This window comes from Solea solea, chromosome 15 (assembly GCF_958295425.1).
Source record: "Solea solea chromosome 15, fSolSol10.1, whole genome shotgun sequence".
In the NCBI taxonomy this organism is placed as follows: domain Eukaryota; kingdom Metazoa; phylum Chordata; class Actinopteri; order Pleuronectiformes; family Soleidae; genus Solea; species Solea solea.
This window is the reverse complement of record NC_081148.1, coordinates 14,681,364-14,701,799: the sequence shown is the minus strand read 5'-3', so window position 1 is coordinate 14,701,799 and position 20,436 is coordinate 14,681,364. Positions and strand designations below refer to the sequence as shown.

The window sequence follows — 20,436 nt, the reverse complement described above, 5'->3', positions numbered from 1 at the left end:
GAGTCATCATTGGAACGCACCAATCTGACTGTACTCATGCCGTTGCCTGTGATCTACCTTGCTTAGATCTGCCATCTGTCTCAGATTTTTTATTCTGGGAGAAAAGTATAGAACACGTTCAGTATTTCACTATAAAATAGGAGTGTTTTGTTGTATGAGTCCTCGAAAATAACTGAACATTTGAGGAGGAAAAATGCGGATATATAACAACAATGCAAAGAAAACACTGACTCAGCACCCACAACCAATAAAATTAATTCCATTAAATTAAATTAATCCAGTGATTCCTAAAGTATGCAATAATGGGCCACTGGTTGGTCTTGGAGGTGGGTCTGAGGGCTACCCGAAAAAAAATAATTTGAATTCTTATTTTTGTCATAAATTATTATCATTATTATTATTTGCCTTATTATTTTTCAACGTTTGTAGGTATTATTATATCGCCATAAAAGTCCATATTCGGATGCACTCCTGTTTTGACCACACATAGGTGGGGGACTGATATCGAGGGCGCACATTGAAACGGAAAACGGAAGTTAGAAGCGGAACGTCTGTGTATTGATGAGGAGCCATTATTACATATATATAGCTGTTGTTGTTGTATCATTTACGGTGAACCAACGCGTTAATAAATGCAGATTTTTAAAGAGCTGAATTTGAACGCATCCACTTTCGTATTTGGGCGAACTTTTTAGAAGCAAGAGACCGTGTCGTGGGAGTATTGTCGGCCAAAATGAATGCTAGTAAGAGCAAAGACAGCGGCGAAGTTATTAAAAACTACCACAAACAGGCGTTTGAGCACATTTCGAAGGCGTTGAGGATTGACGAAGATGATACAGGTTTGTTTGTCGTGTTTATGAGCTAACAACCGATGTGTGGTGTTGTGTGACAGCTACAGTGGTAAACACCACGTCCTCTCTGATGACAGGTGAGAAGGGGGAGGCTGCGCACTGGTACAAGAAAGGGATTGCTGAGCTTGAAAAGGGTATTGCAGTAGAGATCACGGCACCAGGTAATTTGCAAAGAAACCCTCAGATACACATGATGTGCTCTGTTGACATGATTAAGCCTAATATTCTATGTTTGTTTGTTTTTTTTAGCAGGTGACCAATATGACCGTGCAAAGCGACTACAGGATAAAATGATCAACAATCTCACCATGGCAAGAGACAGACTTGCTCTTTTAGGTAGTGTCATCTTGGTTGTCTGTCTTATAGAATAGAATAGAATAGAATAGAATAGAATAGAAATACTTTATTCATCCCCAAGGGGAAATTGTTTTAACATAGCAGCAATACAATACAAAATGTTTTCATTATTGTATGTAGGAAATGATTAATGTTTAATGTCAGGTGATATGAAAAATGCCGTCTAGCTCGTCAACATACAATTTATGATTTGCTGAAGTGCCACAAAGGGGCATTTAAAAATTTAAAATTCTTGTTTTTCCACTGAAAAATGTTCAGTAAAAGCATGTGTCCTATAGGACATATGTTTCTATTAATGTAAGTAACATATTTAACCCAAAAAAGAAACAATATTTTAAAGCATACTTTAGGCAATCATATTGTCACTGTTATTTTGGTCAGAATATCTGAGGAAAATATATTTTGATTTTGTCCCATGCCTATTGATGTCTTTCTCTGCTAACTGGTATTACTATGATATTATTATTCATGGTTTTTAAGCTGAAGATATTGATTTTTTTTTTTTGATCTTCTAGAGGCAACACTGGCATCTAAAAAGAAGAATGAACCCAAGAAGACTTTAAATCATGTCCATCCACAGCCAAAGCCTACTCCTAAAAGTCAGCCCACAGTTTCCACAAACATCAGGCCCCACACTGCTGTCAGACCCCCAACTAGAGCCTCTGATGCAAAGGTGAATTAAATGTGTTTGAAGAAGTTACAATGTTAATGACAGTTCTTGCCTTCCCACTTACACATATTACATAAAAATTAGTTCCTCCTTGACATTATAATTATGCAGAGACACAACTCACTGCATCCTTGGCTTGATTGAATAAAGAAATCCTAATGGAGCACTTATTTCCCTGTAACATAATGATAATGGGTGTAGCCACATCATTCCCTGGGGCTGATACAGTGTAGGGAGACTCGTGATGTCAAGATGTCTCCCTCTGATGAAGTGTTAATTCTCTCTGGATATTTTTTCCCCATCTAAGGTAACCCCAAGGGCTGGAAAAGATCAAAATGGAAAACTTGCATCATTGAAACAACCACAGAAGAGAAATATGAGAAACTTCAAGAATGTGGACAGCAAGTTGGCCAACTTGATTCTAAATGAAATCATTGACAGGTATGCAGAAGCAATACTGTAACAACTTCTGTCACTAACATTCAAATTAAAAAGTATGCAGTTAAAGTAGTTTGCTCTTGTTTGTTGTAGTGGACCAGCTGTATCCTTTGAAGACATTGCAGGACAGAATCTGGCCAAGCAAGCACTCCAAGAGATAGTTATCCTGCCTGCCTTAAGACCAGAGGTAATCACTTAACACATTATGTCTTTGCTCTCCATATGTATCCAAGGTTTTCATGTTCATGCCATTTGCCATTTAGCTCTTCACTGGCCTGAGAGCTCCTCCACGTGGTCTGCTTTTATTTGGCCCACCTGGAAATGGGAAAACCATGCTGGTATGTTCAACAACTATCTCTTAATTCAAGGAACACCTGTCTGTCGGTTAATTTACCTGTAGCTGTTGATACTGATTTCATCAGTGATGTTGATTAACTAACATTATTATTATTGTTTACTTTTCCAAGGCCAAAGCCGTTGCAGCTGAGTCAAATGCAACATTCTTCAACATCAGCGCAGCCAGTTTGACCTCAAAATATGTAAGAAAAACAATTAAAATGGTCTGCTTTGGTGGAGTAGGTCTGTGACATGAGGTTAAATTCAGTCCAATTATTTCTTCCATCATCTCCATCACAGGTGGGAGAAGGCGAGAAGCTTGTTAGAGCACTTTTTGCAGTTGCCAGAGAATTACAGCCCTCTGTCATCTTTATCGGTATGTATTACTTTGTTTATACAGTTGTATTCTCCTGATTTCAACTTATGAATAAACCTTTTAATTGTTTGTTTGCTTTCGACTCTCAGATGAAGTCGATAGTTTACTTTGTGAAAGGAGAGAGGGAGAACATGATGCCTCTCGTCGTTTAAAAACAGAGTTCCTCATTGAGTTTGATGGGGTAAGAGCAGCCACTGTAATCTGATCATGACCTGGGTGCGTCAGTCATTGGTGTCATTTTGACAGCAGTACCTCTTGGTTGTAGGTGCAGTCAGGAGGAGATGATAGAGTCCTTGTAATGGGAGCAACCAACAGGCCTCAAGAGCTTGATGAAGCTGTCCTCAGGTATATCATACAGTTACTATAACAATACAGTCACTATTGGATTTGTTGGTACAAGGTTACCACAATTTTCTTATGTTTATCAACAGGCGATTTGCAAAGAGGGTTTATGTGGCATTGCCAGATGAACAGGTATTTACTGTGGGATTTGTCATAAAGGTCATTTTGTTGGATTTTTAAAAAATCTTTTTAACGATTTAAACTTTGTTATATTCCGTGCTCCAGACAAGACTCACACTGCTGAAAAATCTTTTGGGAAGGCATGGGAATCCACTGAGCACAAGTGAGCTGTCCTATCTTGCAAAGTGAGTTTTAAATGATCCTGTCACACAGCTTTTACAAAGTTATTTTACTGTTACTGTACAATAATGCCTCGATATGTAATTTGACAGAGAGACTGCAGGATATTCAGGCAGCGATCTGACGTCATTAGCTAAAGATGCTGCACTTGGGCCTATAAGAGGTATTTCCTCATCATTACATTATTCTATTACTCACATTCTCAAGTTTATGCATATATATAATGGGCTTTTTTTTTTTTTTGCTTGGGTTTCATGTTAAATTTCTTCTACACAGAGTTGGGACCAGACCAGGTCCGAAGCATGGCTGCTAATGAGGTGAGATTGTATTTTTAAAGTACCAGGAATATGACACATTGGCTTCTTCAAACTCATTCATCACTGCGTTAGTATTTGTCTGTATAGTTGAGCTTGTTTGTGCATTCACAGATGCGTAACATCAGGAAGAAAGACTTTGAAGATTCCCTGAAGCGAATCAAGCCCAGTGTTAGCCCAACCACTCTTCATATGTACACCAAATGGAACAAGGATTTTGGTGACACAACAGCATTTTGAACTTTAGATAGACATTGTCACTTATTTAAAAAAAAACAAAAAAAAAAAACAGCAATTGAAAATAAAATAACTTGAGATTCCTTTTTGTTTTACTTTTACAGTTACAGATGACATTATTTCACCTAAAAACCTGAAAGAAACCCTTTTTTAGGTTGGTAAAGCCTTATAGGTATACTGTATAATAAATATTATGATGTTTGTAAGCTTTATGACTTTCCTATTTTTGGAAAGGTTTGATTATGAGTCTTTGGAGTTTCTTTTGTGTTATTATACTCTTTAAAACACTCTTGCTACTTGAAATGAATTTTATTTATTCTCAAGAATGTCCTGCAAAATTACAAATCAACATTCTCTTGCCATAACAGGGCAATACTTTCTGTAACCAATTTAGATTATTCTACACATCCATTACTGTAGCTACATGATGCAATGACTGAATGTTGATGGTATTGATCACCAAGTGCTCTCGGTACTTGTACGCATGGAGGAATGATTATAATTTGACCAACTTACCAAATTGTGCTTTTGTATTATACGTTTTTTCCATTGGTTCCTATTGTTTGCATATTTGTATTTGAAAGGAATCACTTGTGTTGCCTAACAAAGTAATGAATTCAATGACCTGTAGTTCAAAATGATGTAATGGAACAGCAGTGTAAGCACTCCCACTCACGACACTCTTCATTAAATACATTCATCAAAGTGACTCTGCCTTGATTCTTTCACTGGCAATAGATTTCTTCTTTTAAATCACAACTGTAGAATTATACAGATGCTTTGTACTAAATATGTGCCAAAAGGTTTGGGCCACCTTTAGACAATCAAATTATTTATCACTCACTCAGAACACACCCACAAAATACAGGAAATGTATGCAGTTTAAAAACTTTTTTTTTTCTGGGGGGTGGAAACAGCTCCTACAGAATAAAGTGTCAAGTAGTGAGTGTGACCTACCCTTACACTTGAACAATAGCACAACCCTGGCTCTCTTAAAACTTATTAATGGTATTTGTAGAGACTGTTTGTCCTACTATTTCATGTTGACAGATATCTGCTGTGAAATTGGTCTGTGATGCCAGATTTATTCAAGACATTTTTGAGAATTACATACACATGTTTGACTTTAACTCGTTGACAGCTTGCTAATTAATAAGACAAACTAAAGTATACTATACTGGTAGAGTTTGACGCTTTATTAAAGGGATATGTGGAATGATCCCTATAGGAGCCGAATGTGTGTTATGAGGTTTGGTGTAATTCACTCAATGTGTGTGTGGGGTCGCTGTGCTCTCAGAGGGGGGAGCTCAGGTGTATATAGGTGGCATTATCACTGTCATTGTCAGGTTTGTGAACCGGAAGGGCAAACGGTTTTCGACCGCTGTACCGCGGAGGCGCTACTCGTGAATGGTTTTGGATTGTTTGATGGAATTTCATTATGCAAAGAAAACGCACAGCAATAAAACCAATATATTGCAACGAAACGAACAGCGTGGACATTCAATCAGAGTACAAAAGAGCGATCGCCAAGGCAAAGCGCGTCAACCAGGTCATCCGGAGTCAGAAACCTCAGTAGCGGAAGTTTGAGGCTGAGCTGCTATAATAATCCCTATGAATATAGTCACTTGAGTTAGGTTTAGATAAATGTTTTCATGGCAGGCATTTTGTCTTGGTTGTACCTGCTTCTCTTCGGTCTTGTAGGTAGATGGTGCTGCAGTTCAGTTTTTCCATAACATGAGCAATTATGGTGGCTTCAGGTTAAGTATATTTTACACATAACCACGGATGTATGAAATGCATTAAATTACATTTGACAATGCTTTTACTATTAATAATGCTGAATGGGTTGAATTTACTTTGCAATTTTGGGTATGTCTGAATATCTTAAGGTTAAGGTGTGTGTGCATAAAAAGACATTACAATAATACAACTAATACCAATAATAACATCACAACTGGATATCATTCCTGCAGCCCAGGAATCGATACCTGTAGGGTGAGCACAGGGTGTCCCACCTCTCTCCCAAAGGCCCGTCCTGTAGTCAGCTGCTGGTGTTGCCTCTGGTTTGTGGTGCAGCAGCAGCAGCAGCAGCTGCATCATCTGCTCCAGCAGATGTTTACAGACTCTCCTATTTTTATGCTTTTCAAGCCTTCATTTAAAGTTGAAGAAAAAAAAAAAAGGTCTTGTTAGTGCAAAAATACTTACTCAGAGTTGCAACCACACCTAAAACTATTAGGACTACGCTTCCCCCCCCCCTGGCAGAGATGTTGGCGTGTATTTTTAGTGCCTGCAGCTGCAAGGCATTCTAGTGAGAACCCTAGGGTTCTCACTAGAATGCCTTGCGCTGCAAGGCATCTCTTGTAATCGTGCGCGTTTATTAGGTGCCTGCAGCCACAAGGCATACTAGTCAGAACTCCCTAGAGTTCTCACTAGAATGCATTGTGCTGCGAGCACATCTTGATATTCCAACGGCGTTTATTCCGCTTCTTCTTCTCGCGCCCCCCAAAAGTTTGCCGCGCTACTCCTCCCGCAGTTTTGAGAAACCCCCAACACAAGTTACATCAAAACGTGCGCCTCAACCGGGAATCGTGAGCTATGACTTTTCTAAGACTTTCGCGTAACCATGGCGACAGAAATCGCGAAAATGTAAAATAATTTCCACTCACACAATAATGGGAAACCGAAAAAAACCAAGCCCACTTTGAAACATCACAGTGTCGTCATACTTTAACGCAGAAACGTGGTTGGAACTTTAAACGGGTCACAAGACTTGGGACTTTTCTGACCTAAGTCGACATTGTGATCCATGTTACGGTTTTTAAACAATCGCAGTTTACGTTTTGTACTTTTTTTTTACGCTTTCAGATTTTATAATGATTGTGTGTGTGGTCTGGAAAGTGTGGGGGCGGATCGCTAGAGTGTGCCACTCTAGCGAGATCCAGCAAAATAATCACCAAAAATCTCTAAACAAACTCTTCTCCTGCCCACAATTTCCAACCTACACAGACAATTTTTACATCAAAATGTTGCCATGGCCGTCCTCTAACCCTGTATGTGTTTTCATGTTCATATGACTTGTAGTTTTTCTTTAAATCACCTCAAAGCGCAGAGAGTTATGGTCACACTCTCCATTCACTCCCATGTTAAAATGTCTGCTTTGGAGTTGTGGAAAAATCAACCCGAGGGTGATTTTAAAACTGTGATTTCTCTGTCAATTCAAGCCCGTTTGTCACAAATTTAAATTTGGGAGTTGCTGAAAGCCTCCTGACGCTCACAAACCAAAAATTGTATCTCTATCATCAACCGTTCTTGAAATATGACAACTTTAAAACATGCTGTTTTCTCTGCTTTCTCTGCTGGTTTTGGAGAGATAGGGACAGGTGCGTGTGTGTGCGTGTGTGTTTGGTGTGTGCGTGTGTGTGCGTGCGCGTCTGTAAGGAGAAGAGGGGACTAGGGGAGGGGCTTATCAGTCTCTCTGTATTCTTCCATACAAAACTTTGACGTGTAACTCCTCCCACAGTTTTGAGAAAACCCCCACACATGTTATATCAAAACGTGCGTCTTGACCGGGACTTGTGTGCTATGACTATTTCCAAGTGTTTTAAGTAACCATGGCGACAACAATCGCAAAAAACTGCGATATAATACACATGAATGGGAAACTTTATTTTATTATTAAATAAAGGGTGACTCCACCAAAAAGTCCTTCCAAGGTGGATTGGATCCAAATAATGTTTCCCAATGACGACACATGCCGCAAGAACTGCAGGCACCCTCGAAATTTCGGCCACGGAATTGCCACTCTAGTTCTGCTTTTTATTCTCGCGCCCTCCCGTTATTTCGGCACGCTACTCCTCCTGCATCTTTGAGAAACCCCCAACACAAGTTATATCAAAATGTGCGCCTTGACCGGGAATGGTGTGCTATGACTTTTCTAAGATTTTCATATAACCATTGGGATAATATTTACAAAAAACTGAACAAAAATTAACATTGAAGTGGATGGGAGACCGAAAAAAACCAAGCCCGCTTTGGAGCATCACAGTGTCGTCATACTTTAACGTAGAAACGTGGTTGGAAGTTTAAACGGGTCACAAGACTTGGGACTTTTCTGACCTAAGTCGACATTTTGATACATGTTACGGTTTTTGAACTATCGCAGTTTAAGTTTTGTACTTTTTTTCAAAGCTTTCTGATTTTATAATGGGTGTGTGTGTGGTCGTTAGGTGTGAGCTAGAGTGACACACTCTAGCAAGATCCAGCAAAATAATCAGAAAAACTTCTAAACAAACTCTTCTCCTGCCCACAATTTCCAACCTACAGAGACAATTTTTACATCAAAATGTTGCCATGGTTGTCGTCTAACCCTGTGTGTGTTTGTCATGTTCATATGACTTGTAGTTTTTCTTAAAATCACCTCAAAGCACAGAGAACTCTGGTCACAGTCTCAATTCACTCCCATGTTAAAATGTCTGCTTTGGAGTTGTGGAAAATCAAGATGAGGGTGATTTTAAAACTGTGATTTCTCTGTCAATTCACGCCCGTTTGTCACAAATTTTGAGATGGGAGCTGCTGAAAGCCTCCTGGCGCTCACAAACCAAAATTTTTATCTCTATCATCAACCGTTCTTGAGATATGACAACTTTAAAACATGCTGTTTTCTCTGTGAGAATGGGAAACAGAGGGGATTGTGAATCTCTCTCTCTCCCTCTCTCCTGTCACTCCAGCAGTTTGCCCCGCCCCCTCCTCTGCCGGCCCCGATTACACACACCTGCTGACAATTAAGCCATGTGGACTATAAAAACTCCCTGTTCCCCTGTTTCAGTGTGTTTTCGTCCATGCCTGATCATCAGAGCTCCTCGTCACAGCCACAGCCACAGAATCCTCAAGTTTTTGATCCTCTTGGTGAGCGATGCTTTATTTTGTAAGTTTTCTTATCATAGCCTGTTAGCTGATACCTTAGTTAAGATTTATAGCTTTTGTTTTCCTCCTTGGGAGAGATTTTTTGTTTGTTAATTTTCACAGCCTTTTAGGAACTCCAATCACTAGGCTTGTGACTTACCTTTTATTAGTTAGATCCAATCATTTAGATTGCGTTTTGTTTTTTATCTCATTCTTAGTTGGTTAAGGATCGCCAATCATTAGGATTGTGCTTTTGAGTTAGCTTTTGTTTTGAAGTGTTTAGAGCCGTGTTTTCCTCCGTTTGGAGAGTTTTCTGTTTAAGTTTTACATGATAACCTTAGTCCGAGTATGTTTCCTCTTCGGAGTGATTTTTTTGTTCCGCGTTTATAGTTCCACAACGTTTCTCTTGTAGAGCGTTGCGCTCACAATTTGTTATAGGTTTTCATAGCCACGCTTTTGTTTTTCCTCAGTAAAGAGGACCTGCCTTGAGAACTGTTTACGAGTGCCAATAAAGACAATTAAAAGGCCTCTGCGTCTGATCCGTCTTGTTATCTCCTCTAAAACTTGGTGTTTTTAAAGGGTGAGTCCACCAAAATACCACTCTGTCTAAATGCTTTTAAAGGTTCAATCCACATTTTTAGATTTTATAACGCAGGTGTTCGGAAGGGGGAGGGGGCATCAGGGAGTGGGAGGGGTTTATGAGTTATTCTCTTTCAAAGGGTGATTCCACCAAAATACCACTCAATCCTTTACCAGCACAAGTCCTGCACGCGAAGACACATGCCGCAAGAACTGCAGGCACACTCGAAATTTCGGCACGGAATTGCGGAAATCTAGTTCAACATGTCATGACTGAAGAGCTTCTTTCATGATGCCAGGTGTAAATGAAGAGCGTTAATGGCTTATGGGTTTGGTCATCAGCTCTTTTTCTGTTAACCCTTTACTGTGAGCGAGTACTTGGACGGCTACTTAGTCATCTTACTCTGAGTATTAAATACTACCCACAGGTGGTAAAGTGAGCTCACACGTTATTGTGTTGCACATCCTGTAATTGAAGTAGAGTTTGTCTGGCTAAGATCAGTGCTATCTAATGGTGTCACTGTAGATTGTATTGTAATGGAAGAACTCCTCTGTTCAGTCCTTCCTGCTATATTCAATGTATGCCAATAAAACATCTTTGATATTACACACTGAACCTTTACAATCTTTAACTGACCAAAGATGAAGTATTCCTGAGGTGGTTTAATCTTGTGGATGACTGACAGCTGCCTCTTTTTGGTTGCGTGTGAGCGTCCTTCACCTCGACAGTGGCTCATTGATGCCTTCACCACTACATCCACTCAAGGGAAAGCGGAATATGTGATCATTTGATACCTCCAATGAAATAGCCCACCCTGTAGAGAGTAGAATAATAGTCAACACAGTGAGGACTTCTCACTAGCAGTCAGTGAGTGTTTCTTCAAGTGGACCGTTATGAAAACAGCATATGGATGAGAGGGTTTTGTTAAACTGAGAGGATGTGATTCACCTTAAGGCTGCCAGAGCTGCAGGGATAACCTTTTGAGTTGGTGGAAATATTGAACGTAAGTCAAACATAATTTGTCAGCTGTTCTGCCTTACAATAGTACTTAGGGTGCTAAAAGTAGGAGAGAATGCACTGACTGTGCAACACCACACTGGAGTGTGTCTCTGAGCTGAAGTATTTTTTAAGAAAAGCCTGGTTATAAATTGTTTCACTGGTAGAAAATGTGTGGTTCTATGGGCTTACACAGTGGAAAGCCTTCAGGGCCAAACTGTTTGCACTTTTCAGCACTGGCTGCTACTGTTCAACTGACCCTGCACACCTAGTGCATACGTTCATATTCCATGGAAGTATTATCTTTGTCTCTCATGGGAGGCAAGAAGCCCAGTCTAATCTTCTATCCTATTGCAACATCTGTCTTCCATCCATCCACATTTTCTGCCACTTTATTCTCTACATGAGGATCACGGGGAGCTGGATGGGTTGCCAGTCCATCACAGGGCCAACATACAGAGACAAGCAACCATTCACTCTCATTCACACCTATTTTTTTTATTTCATCCAATTAACGTAATCCCCAATTTTGCATGTTTTTGGACTGTGGGAGGAAACCGGAAAATCTCAAGAGAACCAGCAACCTGCAGATTCCACTGCACCACTACGTACCCCACATCTGCCTTTTATGATCAGCTTTATTTTTTGAAGAGGGAAATTCACTCTAGTTCACTTTATAGTGAAGCTGAAAAGAGAATATGTGCTTCCGGCTCATCATGAGCACCAATTTGTCTTTCTATTCCTAAAAAAATGTTTACAATAAGAAGTTAATTTCTACTCAAAGAGATATGTCTGTGGTCAGGTCGCTAATAGCTACAACCCTTACAATCTAACTTTGGAAGCCAAAATGTTTTTCACAAGGCGTAGAAAGGAAACAGCTTGTGGAAAAGCAGCATTTTTTAAAAATGTTGTAGCATGTGTGTAGATATTATCAAGGGTGTGGGTGAGAGGATTGTTTGAGTCCCCAGGGGATGTATATTCTCATTCATCCAAGTCATAGTTCTCCAAAGTGGGTTTTTCTACAAGTATAATAGCTACTGATTAAATTACATGTTGCGATCCTGAACAAGTCCTTCTTGTAAAATGAAATAGTATCTTTATCTTGTGGCTGCATCTCTAAGTGAACCACATTTCAATTTGTGAGTTTTCCACTCTTACTGCAACCTGCAGCTTCCACAGCTGTAAAGGAAAGTTGGACAGACGGGAGCAAACTGTGTTATGTCCACACATGACCTGCAGGGCTATTAATCTCATTGTCTGAGGTAATGAGGAGGCCAAACACTTCCTCTATACTCGCTGTGCAGATGGATTGGCATCAGTCGAGGTAATTTGTCTCCACATGTCTAAAGAAATCTGCTTTTAGTCTCACATCTGGTTGGCCTTAGAATTTATATGGAAATTAAATAACATGCGTCTATTCAATGATGTCTCTCCTTTGTGAGTGGGGAAACATCCTCCCACAGATGATGCTGCTTCGGATGCATACAGAATCTGGACAGACGTGGACATGTCGGGACGTGGGTGAGGAGACGATGCTGAGGGGAACTGTGCAGTCAGCATGAGCCTGAAGGCTGCCCTGCGGTGCATTCCTTCAGCTCATGTGCAGCCAAAACTCTTGATGAAAAGTGAAAGTGCAGTGAGGAGTGAGGATTTTCACAATAATGCTCCGTCATTCATTTTGCTTTTCTCACTCCACTTGTCCTCCCCCCTTTTCATGTCTTTGTTGGCCTTCCCTCAGGTCATTCATGTGAGGACAGGAGTGGTGGTTCAGCTTCACCTCTGACCCCCCCGGCAGGTTCACTGTGCAGACAAACGGCACCATTCCCATCCCATCACACAGACTACGGCTAGAGTGAACGCTGTGATGATGTTGATGATGTTATATGGAAGTGGTGATGTTATATTCACTTGCCGGACAATGATGACCCTCAGTTACAGTTTAATGAAATGACACAGTCAAGTAAAGAAGAGTCCTAAATCGTTATCTCTTTACCTGTCTTTAGGTCACATCAGGTGAAGCAGGTGACTAAATACAGTGACATTAGTCGGTCATAAACTACACAATGTTTACAATCTTAACTGTATGAGTTTCTTTGTTGCCAGCATTCACGAATGAGAACTTAACTCTATGTAAAACTGAGGCTAAGAGAAATACAACGACTGCTTTGGACCCTGTTGTGAGTTTGAATTAATAAGCCATGTCATTAATAGCCAACGTCATTCAAAAGTGTCCTGCAGAAACCAAGCATACCTTTACAAAATGAACAGTTAACAACAGTTAACAGTTGTTGAGTCTGTAACTGTCAGTTAGGGCCACAAAGTGGACCAACCAATGTATGTTTCAAAAAGCTGAATTTGGCCACAGCAAATGAGTTTTCACCGAAACACGTCGACATGTCAGCGTTAAAATAATAATATCTTCAAATCAGCTCGACAAACCAAACACAGCTGCCCTCAGTGAAACACACCCTTTTGAATGTGGTTGGAATAGGTAAGTGTGCAAAGAAAATCAATATGATTTTCTATGGCAGGTATTGACAGAGTTAAGCACTCTTTAATAAAAAATACACATTCCTGCATTGCTATTAGCATCAGACCTGAAAGTGGCGTGCAGATCTGAACCTGTTATAAAATATAATGCGGGAACCTATGTTTATGTGGTATTTTCAATCCAATTAAAAATTAATATCAGTGAACCTTTGGATGAGAAATACCTCCATGAAAGCTTAGACCTTTAATATTGTGCTTTCTCTCTGATAAAGGCTTATTTTACTTTGATCACTGTGGGATGTAATGTATGCATGTTTATCGTTTTTTTTCATGTGTAGCGTCTGATCATAGATTAGAGCCAATTTCATGAGTATCAGAATCTATTAAAGATGTGCTGGTGACATGAGCCTGCAGAGACTTTCAGCTTCATCAGCATGTTTCAAAGCAGATTGTCTTGGCTTCAGTCCTAGGACCAAGCTGGGAACTCTTTTATCTCTCCGCTACAGCTGCAGCTATTCTTTACCTTGTGATACCATGTTTCACTTGGTGTTTGTGTTTCTTAACTTTAAGTTATTAAGATTTTTTTTTTTGAAGAACTAGAATAAACTTGAAAAACGGCTGGCATTCTAAAAGAACCGTGCCAGTGGATCAGCCTGAGATGTAGCCTGAACCTTGACACTGTACTTGTTGTCAAGGAGCAGACCATTGACCTATATGTCACATGACCTGTGAAACAGAGCTCTCCTTCTCCACAGCACAGGACCATGAAGTGTCTGCGGGTGGAAAGGAAAGGGGAAGGGTGGTCAGGTGGGGGTTACTGTATCTTTGAGAAAGGTGTTGGATATCTATCACATTAACTGGGCGGCACTTTATTGCTACACATACACTACATCAAGAGGAAATGTGAACACACATGTCCTACAGATGTCATTGAGGAGAACTGCACGAGGACTGAGTCACGGAGAAATCTGCCATTTGAGAACCTTCCATTTCCTTATTAAACAGGGGGGGGGGGGAACTAATTTGCTTTAGAAAATGCCTGCAGTGATAATTAAATGCTTTAGATTGTGATTTGCATTTGCATTGACTTTATATTTAATGTGAGTCACAGGTCGAGATTTCACCTGAATCCACAGCTGATCGTTAAGTTGTTTGACCCCCAACTTTAACATTTATGTTTACTCCCTCAGCTCTCGTGGTGTGGTTTTTGGTCAGTGCAGGCAGTAAAAAAAAAGTCCACATTACTTTCTCAGCATGAAAAGGAAAGTAAAGATTTAATGTGCAGTGGCATAGAAGCACATTTAGCAACAGAAGAGACAGATATTTCCCTCAGGATTTTGTAGAGACCAAAATGTAGGTCTAAAGGAGAAAGGAGAAAAGTCACAATCCAAAATTCAACTGGCCGAAATTCAGCTAATGAAGGTTGCTACTATTACTTAGACTCTTATTTCTCTCTCTGGTAAAAGAAAGAGATTAAACTGATTGTGATTACATTAGTAGTCAGTGTTATTACTGGCCTCAAAGGATGAATCATTCTTCCTCATTCTCTATCCATCACTCTTTAGATTAGACAGCTCAGCTTCTTGTGTGGCATTACTTTCCTACTGATGAAACAGATATTTTAACTGACTATAATGAGAAATGGTTACATTTTAATTGCGATAGAGGAGATCAGAGAGATCAGATCGGTACCTTTTTTGCTCTGCTTTGGCTCAGTTGTTCTGTCCAATACACAAGACACAATACCACGTGGCTGGTATTCTAAGTGAGAGCACTGATCTCTGCAGGTGTTGTACAGCTGGGCATTGAACATCTAAGTGAGTCACTATACGGACTGTCTGGTATGTTGTCCAGGTGGTCAGGAAAGCGCCTTTAAGTGAGACCAGGCTGCAGAAGGCTCAACCGTTGCAGATAAAAAAAATGAGCTTGAAAGAATAACACTTTAATGCTACATCCACCATGTGCATCGTGGGCATGCATCCATTTCTTTACATCATGTACATTTCATTTATTATTATTATTGTCTTTTATGCACCTGCCCTGTGTGTATTTCTGAACACAGTGCATTTATTTACTATAACTTACAAAGCATGTCTCCATGTTTTAACAGTTGTCAAGTCTAGTGCTGTATAAAAAAAAATATGATACATGTCACATTATTTCTTTTTTACTTACCTTACTTATTTTCTCCACAGCATTTTCTCTCAGTTTTCCGTGATCCAACACAGTGTGACCTCTCGATTGCTTTCAAAACATGCAAGAGCGGTCGGTTAAACATTGTAAAAACAAAATAGAAAATAGTTTGATATTTGATATTTGATGAAAGATTAATATTACTTGCCTCTATAAAAGAAGCAACAGTTGGCCCTTGGTTTCTCTGCAAATAAAAACAGATATCAATTTTCTTAAATGAGTAAACACACTATATTAATTATTTTCTGAAAGATGACCCAGTGCAGCAAATTCATTTGCGGAACATTTTCCAGCAGTTTACTTTAGAGTTATTTGTATATGTTTTAAATAACTTACATAAAATGAAGTTTTGATTTATCTCACAACATATATCAATCAGAAATGACACATTTGCTCTTGTCACAATTTACTTTGTGGATTGGGTCACAATGGTGAGTTATCTTTGAAAAGAAGATCCCCATGTAATAACTTTAGGAAACATTGATCAAGTATATTCATATTTCTATAATGTTCTACATGAAACATCTGAATTTGGCCCAAAGTCTTACAAGGGGCCTTGGGGGGGGGGGGACAACATTCACCCAGCGGGCAGCAGGTCATTCAGTTGTTGTCTTCTTCTTTCTTAATTGGGCCCAAACAGCCATGTGTCATGGGTCACCAGGAGTAGCTATTGTGTCATCTTTAAGGCTAACAAGTTTCTACGGAGGGAGAAGATAATGACATGTCAGGACAGCGGAGAACATCTGTGTGATTAATGAGGTCACGCCTTGTAAAAGAGATTTGAAAATGCTTGTCCGATGTGACTTTGATCCTGACTGACAGCTCCGGGCTTGTTTACAACTTTCCATCATCGGCGGCACCGCCCATGTGTTCCAACACATCAGGTTGTGGGACGGACGTACTTCCTTGGACATGTCCAAAGAGATTTGCAGTGTGATAGATTGTTTGTCGGGCCGCAGCTGGGGCTCCTCAAAGGAGCAAGGTCGCGTATCTTCTCGATCCACCGAACACCTGGGGAGAGAATCCACGGTCCGATGTCAAAGCACTTTCACTCAAATCATTGAGGCAAACAAGTATCTCTGTGCACTCTCACTACTGAGCCAAACACTGCTTCTGTGCTGCCCACTTTTCTGAAAAGTTTTAGTGGAACCAAAAGCCACAGACTGACAGAAAGGGCATCAATGTAAAGATCCTTTAAAAACTGTATGGCTACCAGTGGGTTTTGGTTTGCTTTTGGAAAAGATCCATGTTTTTTTTTGCATCCGAGTGTGTCCTTATCCGAACAGGCTGAAGGATTTTATATGTGGATTTTGAGACGCTATAAATCTGGACTGTACCCACACAAATCCACTCCTCTTGAGGTATGAACAGCCTTGGGATTTTCTGAAAGCTGGAATGTTTTCTGGCCTTATAATAGTCACTGAAGTTCATGTTTGTTGCTATATTGTAATTTCATTTTTTCTTCTGTTATGATTTATGCACTTGTATTCCCTGTTCCCTGCATCCCTGTTATCTCTGCCTAGCAGCTATGTTCTCACAACCCAACCCCTTGAATCTCAAGCTTATTGTGTACATGCCTTCTCATGTCACACACTTACAAATCCCATATGAAGACATCATTACATTACTGCATTTGGCAAGATATCAAGTCAAGTCTGATGTGTGGAGCCCTTCAGGATAAGCAGGCAGTCAACCCCAAATGAGACCTATTTACATAACATACTTGCTTAAACAAACAAACTCTGGAAGAGGAATTGTAAATTGGCCCCGATGCCCAAATAAATGTTTGCATGAGGTTCAGAGCCAAAGATCTTGAGCCACAAAACCAATCCACATTTGTCAAAACACACGGCCCCTGTGTTAACTTAACATGCATTCAGAAACATACAGTTTCTTTTCCTATGGGGTTTATTATGAGGTATTATTCAAAAGGCAACCACAGCGTGGCCCTCTTCTCCTGAATATGGTTGCAGATAAGATCCAGTGGCGTAAATTACCCTTTTTTCCTACGAAAAACTCAACCGGACTGAATAACTAACGCTTGTTAACATAATGTGCAGTAGCTTTTTGAACAATTGTATTTTAAGCAACAATCTCTGTGGCGGCAGACCTGCCTTGTTAAGGCACGGAGCAGGAGTGAGGAGGGAAACAGTCCAGTCTTTGTGTCTGCGGTAAGGTTCACTGCAGGATTTGTGTGCTTCAGAATCCATTTCACAAATCTAAAAGCGGCCCCATAAATCTGCGAGGTTATCTCACTGTGCACTGGGTGTTACTTAAAACATCATGTGCGATACCCACCTCGTATTTCACGCGACGGTTCGCAGAAATGTCAGCCATTACTCGTACAATGCTCATGAGCGACAGTGTCTGTGAACTGATATTCACCCTGAGAGACTCAAACCCTTTGAGACGGAGGTGTGAACTTGTTGTAGGCAGGCACATGCGGTTTATAGGGTTTTGTTATTGGACGCGTGCCATGTTCACCTGTAGGCCAGCTGGATGTTTACTGAAGCCAAAAGTTGATCGGCATGTTGGTGCACTGTCAGTGTCCACCAGCCATTTTCGAAATGGCCTTGAGACTCATGTCAGATGTCCTCTTACTGTGTTGGCCAAGATTGTGTGCCTTTTAATGACTGTGTAGACATATAGAAAACATTTAACTAAAAATCATGCGCAGACTGACCCCAGGGAAAAGTGACAGACAAGCCATTTACCTCCATACTGTGTGGAGCCTTCATGCATGTGGTCCCTGTGCCTCCCGTTTAGTGACAGGGAGAAAGTGTGTGTGTGTTTTTTTTTTTAAAAGCAGATCCTGTCTTGACCTGGTGTATGTCCTCTGTGAAGAGAGGCTTTGTTGCCTTCAGACAGCTTGCAGCCTTTAACACACACCTCTATAATAGTATCTATGTCTGTGAGTTTCCATTTGGAAAACTGTGAGCTTTTGACCTCACGGTCGCAGGCTTTGCTCGACACACACACACACACGCGGGGGAAAGAGACACAGAGAGGGAGAGAGAGAGAGAGAGAGAGAGAGAGAGAGAGAGCGTAATCATAAGCCTAATGATACAGTGACCTACTGTGGCTGCACTGTTTGAATGCCAAGCTTCACACGCGTGCCAAAGCACACAGGAGACAGTTGCGCCAATCTTGAAGTCTTGAAGTAACTTGCTGACACCTGGGCATTGTACAGTGTGCACAACAAGCCAATGACTTAGTTTAGTAAACCTCACAAGGCAGACGTGTCCTGCTGCATTTCTGGGTTAAAAAGAGCATGCATGCCTGGATGACTGTAGAGAAGAGGACTGCCTTCATACCCTCCGCCTCCTGCTGGCAGTCAGATTTTCACCTGTTAAGTGCAGGCTCTTCTGTAGCCTATGATGACTTCGCTTAGCCACAGCGTAATCTCAGTAGCAGTTGTCCTCATTATTGACAGCTGTCCTCATTCTGTTGCAGCTTCCTTGGTATTTTGCATTACCATATTTTGGTAGTTGGCATTTTTGTCTGTGGCTGCCTCTATTTTTATCGCATATTTTTAAATATGCACTGACCAGGGTAGCACTCTATTATCTTGTGTTTTATACGAGCAGATTAAAACCCCAAACATCTGGCACTACTGGCCAGGAGCGGTTCTGTTGTACTTTGAGGTTTCTACATGATGCTTCCTGCAATTATTACGACATTATCTATCCATTTAAAGAGAAGACTCATCAGCCACTGTGGGCTGCACACACACACACACACACACACAGGACTGACTGCAGAGCTGTAGCTGTGTTGTGTGGCGTCACTGGGTGAAGCTGGGGGTGAACGATGACTGGGCTCAGTGTTTGCTGCTGAACGGGTGACAGTTGAGGTCACAGGTTCACATTTCCTTTCGCTTCATGTCCCTCTTTCTACCGGCGGGCTTTCAGGGGCTGAAGGAAAGGGCTTGATGAGGAAAATTCGGAAGCACCGGGGTATCTGGCAGCAGGAGCAACCCTTCCCTCCACATCCTGCAGGCCAGCAGAGCTCCTGTGTGACAGCCAGAGGAGGGAAACAAGGTTCACACTGTGACCTAAACACAGAGTGAGGGGGTGGTTCAGGTTACCCCATCTGTATGTGTGTTGCCACAGAGAAGCTCAGTGTGCAGAGGGGAGGGGTAATGGATGGAGGTGTTGTGCTAATGTAAATTTACAAAAGGATTTTAACTGGTTACATTTCACCAATATAGGGCTCTCATAAGTTGGCTTTGTGGCTTGGTTTGCCCCTCACTAAGACTGTTTATATCTTGTGATAAACTCTACTGCCATATGCTCTCGCACTGACACTGGCACAGTGAATTTGTCGGCACACACGGCACACACTAACTTAATTACACTCCTCAAGCCTCAATGGACAATTACATGTATGAGCTCTAAAGTCCAGTCGTGGACTGGCAGGACTAACGTCCTCACCTGCACGACTTTTCCTAAATAGAGGTGAAAACATGAATGCGTCTTGTGAACGAGTGGCGAGAGTGACGTTAAATTGTTGCCAGACCTTACACAACCGCACCTTTTTCAGGAACACTGTAACAAACATTTCCATAACCAGAAAATAAAACGTGACAAGATGTTTCCGTATGTTAGTGTGTGGGGCCTGTATTAGGAGTTACACTATTGTGAGGTTTGAAACGATACTGTGTGGATTTGTACGGAATACATGTGTGTTCAGTCCTGCAATAAGTCAAATGTGAAGATGGTTATTACTGCCAAAATCTGCAGATGAGATTAAACAAAACAGGAAGAGTTTGACAGTATTATAAGTCACAAATGATTGTTTACTGGAGAATGAATCAATCAATCCCATTTGAATAAGATGGACATAATGTATAACTTAAATCCCTATGCCTTGGTGATATCAAGTTAACTGCAGAGCGATCTTGCAATAAAATGAAGGAATAAAACATATATTCTTAGTTGTTAATTGATTGATGGGATTACAGCTGAAGTCACTGGACAGTGAGTGGAGACTGTGTCTAAGCTGGATTTAAAATGAAGTGAGCGGTCAGTCCTTCTTGGTTGTAACAGGACCAG

General features: G+C 40.7%; 1 protein-coding gene across 1 annotated transcript; it reads left to right on the top strand.

Annotated features, from left to right (window-relative positions):
- Positions 1 to 512: 512 nt before the first annotated feature.
- On the top strand, positions 513 to 4,930 carry spast (spastin). Its single transcript, XM_058651770.1, has 16 exons — positions 513 to 839; positions 929 to 1,012; positions 1,101 to 1,187; positions 1,724 to 1,881; positions 2,186 to 2,319; positions 2,410 to 2,503; positions 2,580 to 2,654; positions 2,784 to 2,855; positions 2,953 to 3,028; positions 3,118 to 3,209; positions 3,294 to 3,373; positions 3,460 to 3,502; positions 3,596 to 3,675; positions 3,763 to 3,833; positions 3,947 to 3,987; positions 4,099 to 4,930. Exons 1-16 carry the CDS (start codon positions 734 to 736, stop codon positions 4,222 to 4,224), a joined length of 1,419 nt encoding a protein of 472 aa, XP_058507753.1. The 5' UTR covers positions 513 to 733; the 3' UTR covers positions 4,225 to 4,930.
- Positions 4,931 to 20,436: the final 15,506 nt, after the last annotated feature.

What these genes read in the sequence shown, in the direction of transcription:
- spast (XM_058651770.1), top strand. Translation starts at nt 734, where the DNA reads ATGAATGCTAGTAAGAGCAAAGACAGCGGCGAAGTTATTAAAAACTAC. An exon ending in TGCCTGCCTTAAGACCAGAG is followed by an intron (nt 2,504 to 2,579) that starts GTAATCACTTAA and finishes TTTGCCATTTAG; the next exon opens with CTCTTCACTGGCCTGAGAGC. An exon ending in GAGCTGTCCTATCTTGCAAA is followed by an intron (nt 3,676 to 3,762) that starts GTGAGTTTTAAA and finishes GTAATTTGACAG; the next exon opens with AGAGACTGCAGGATATTCAG.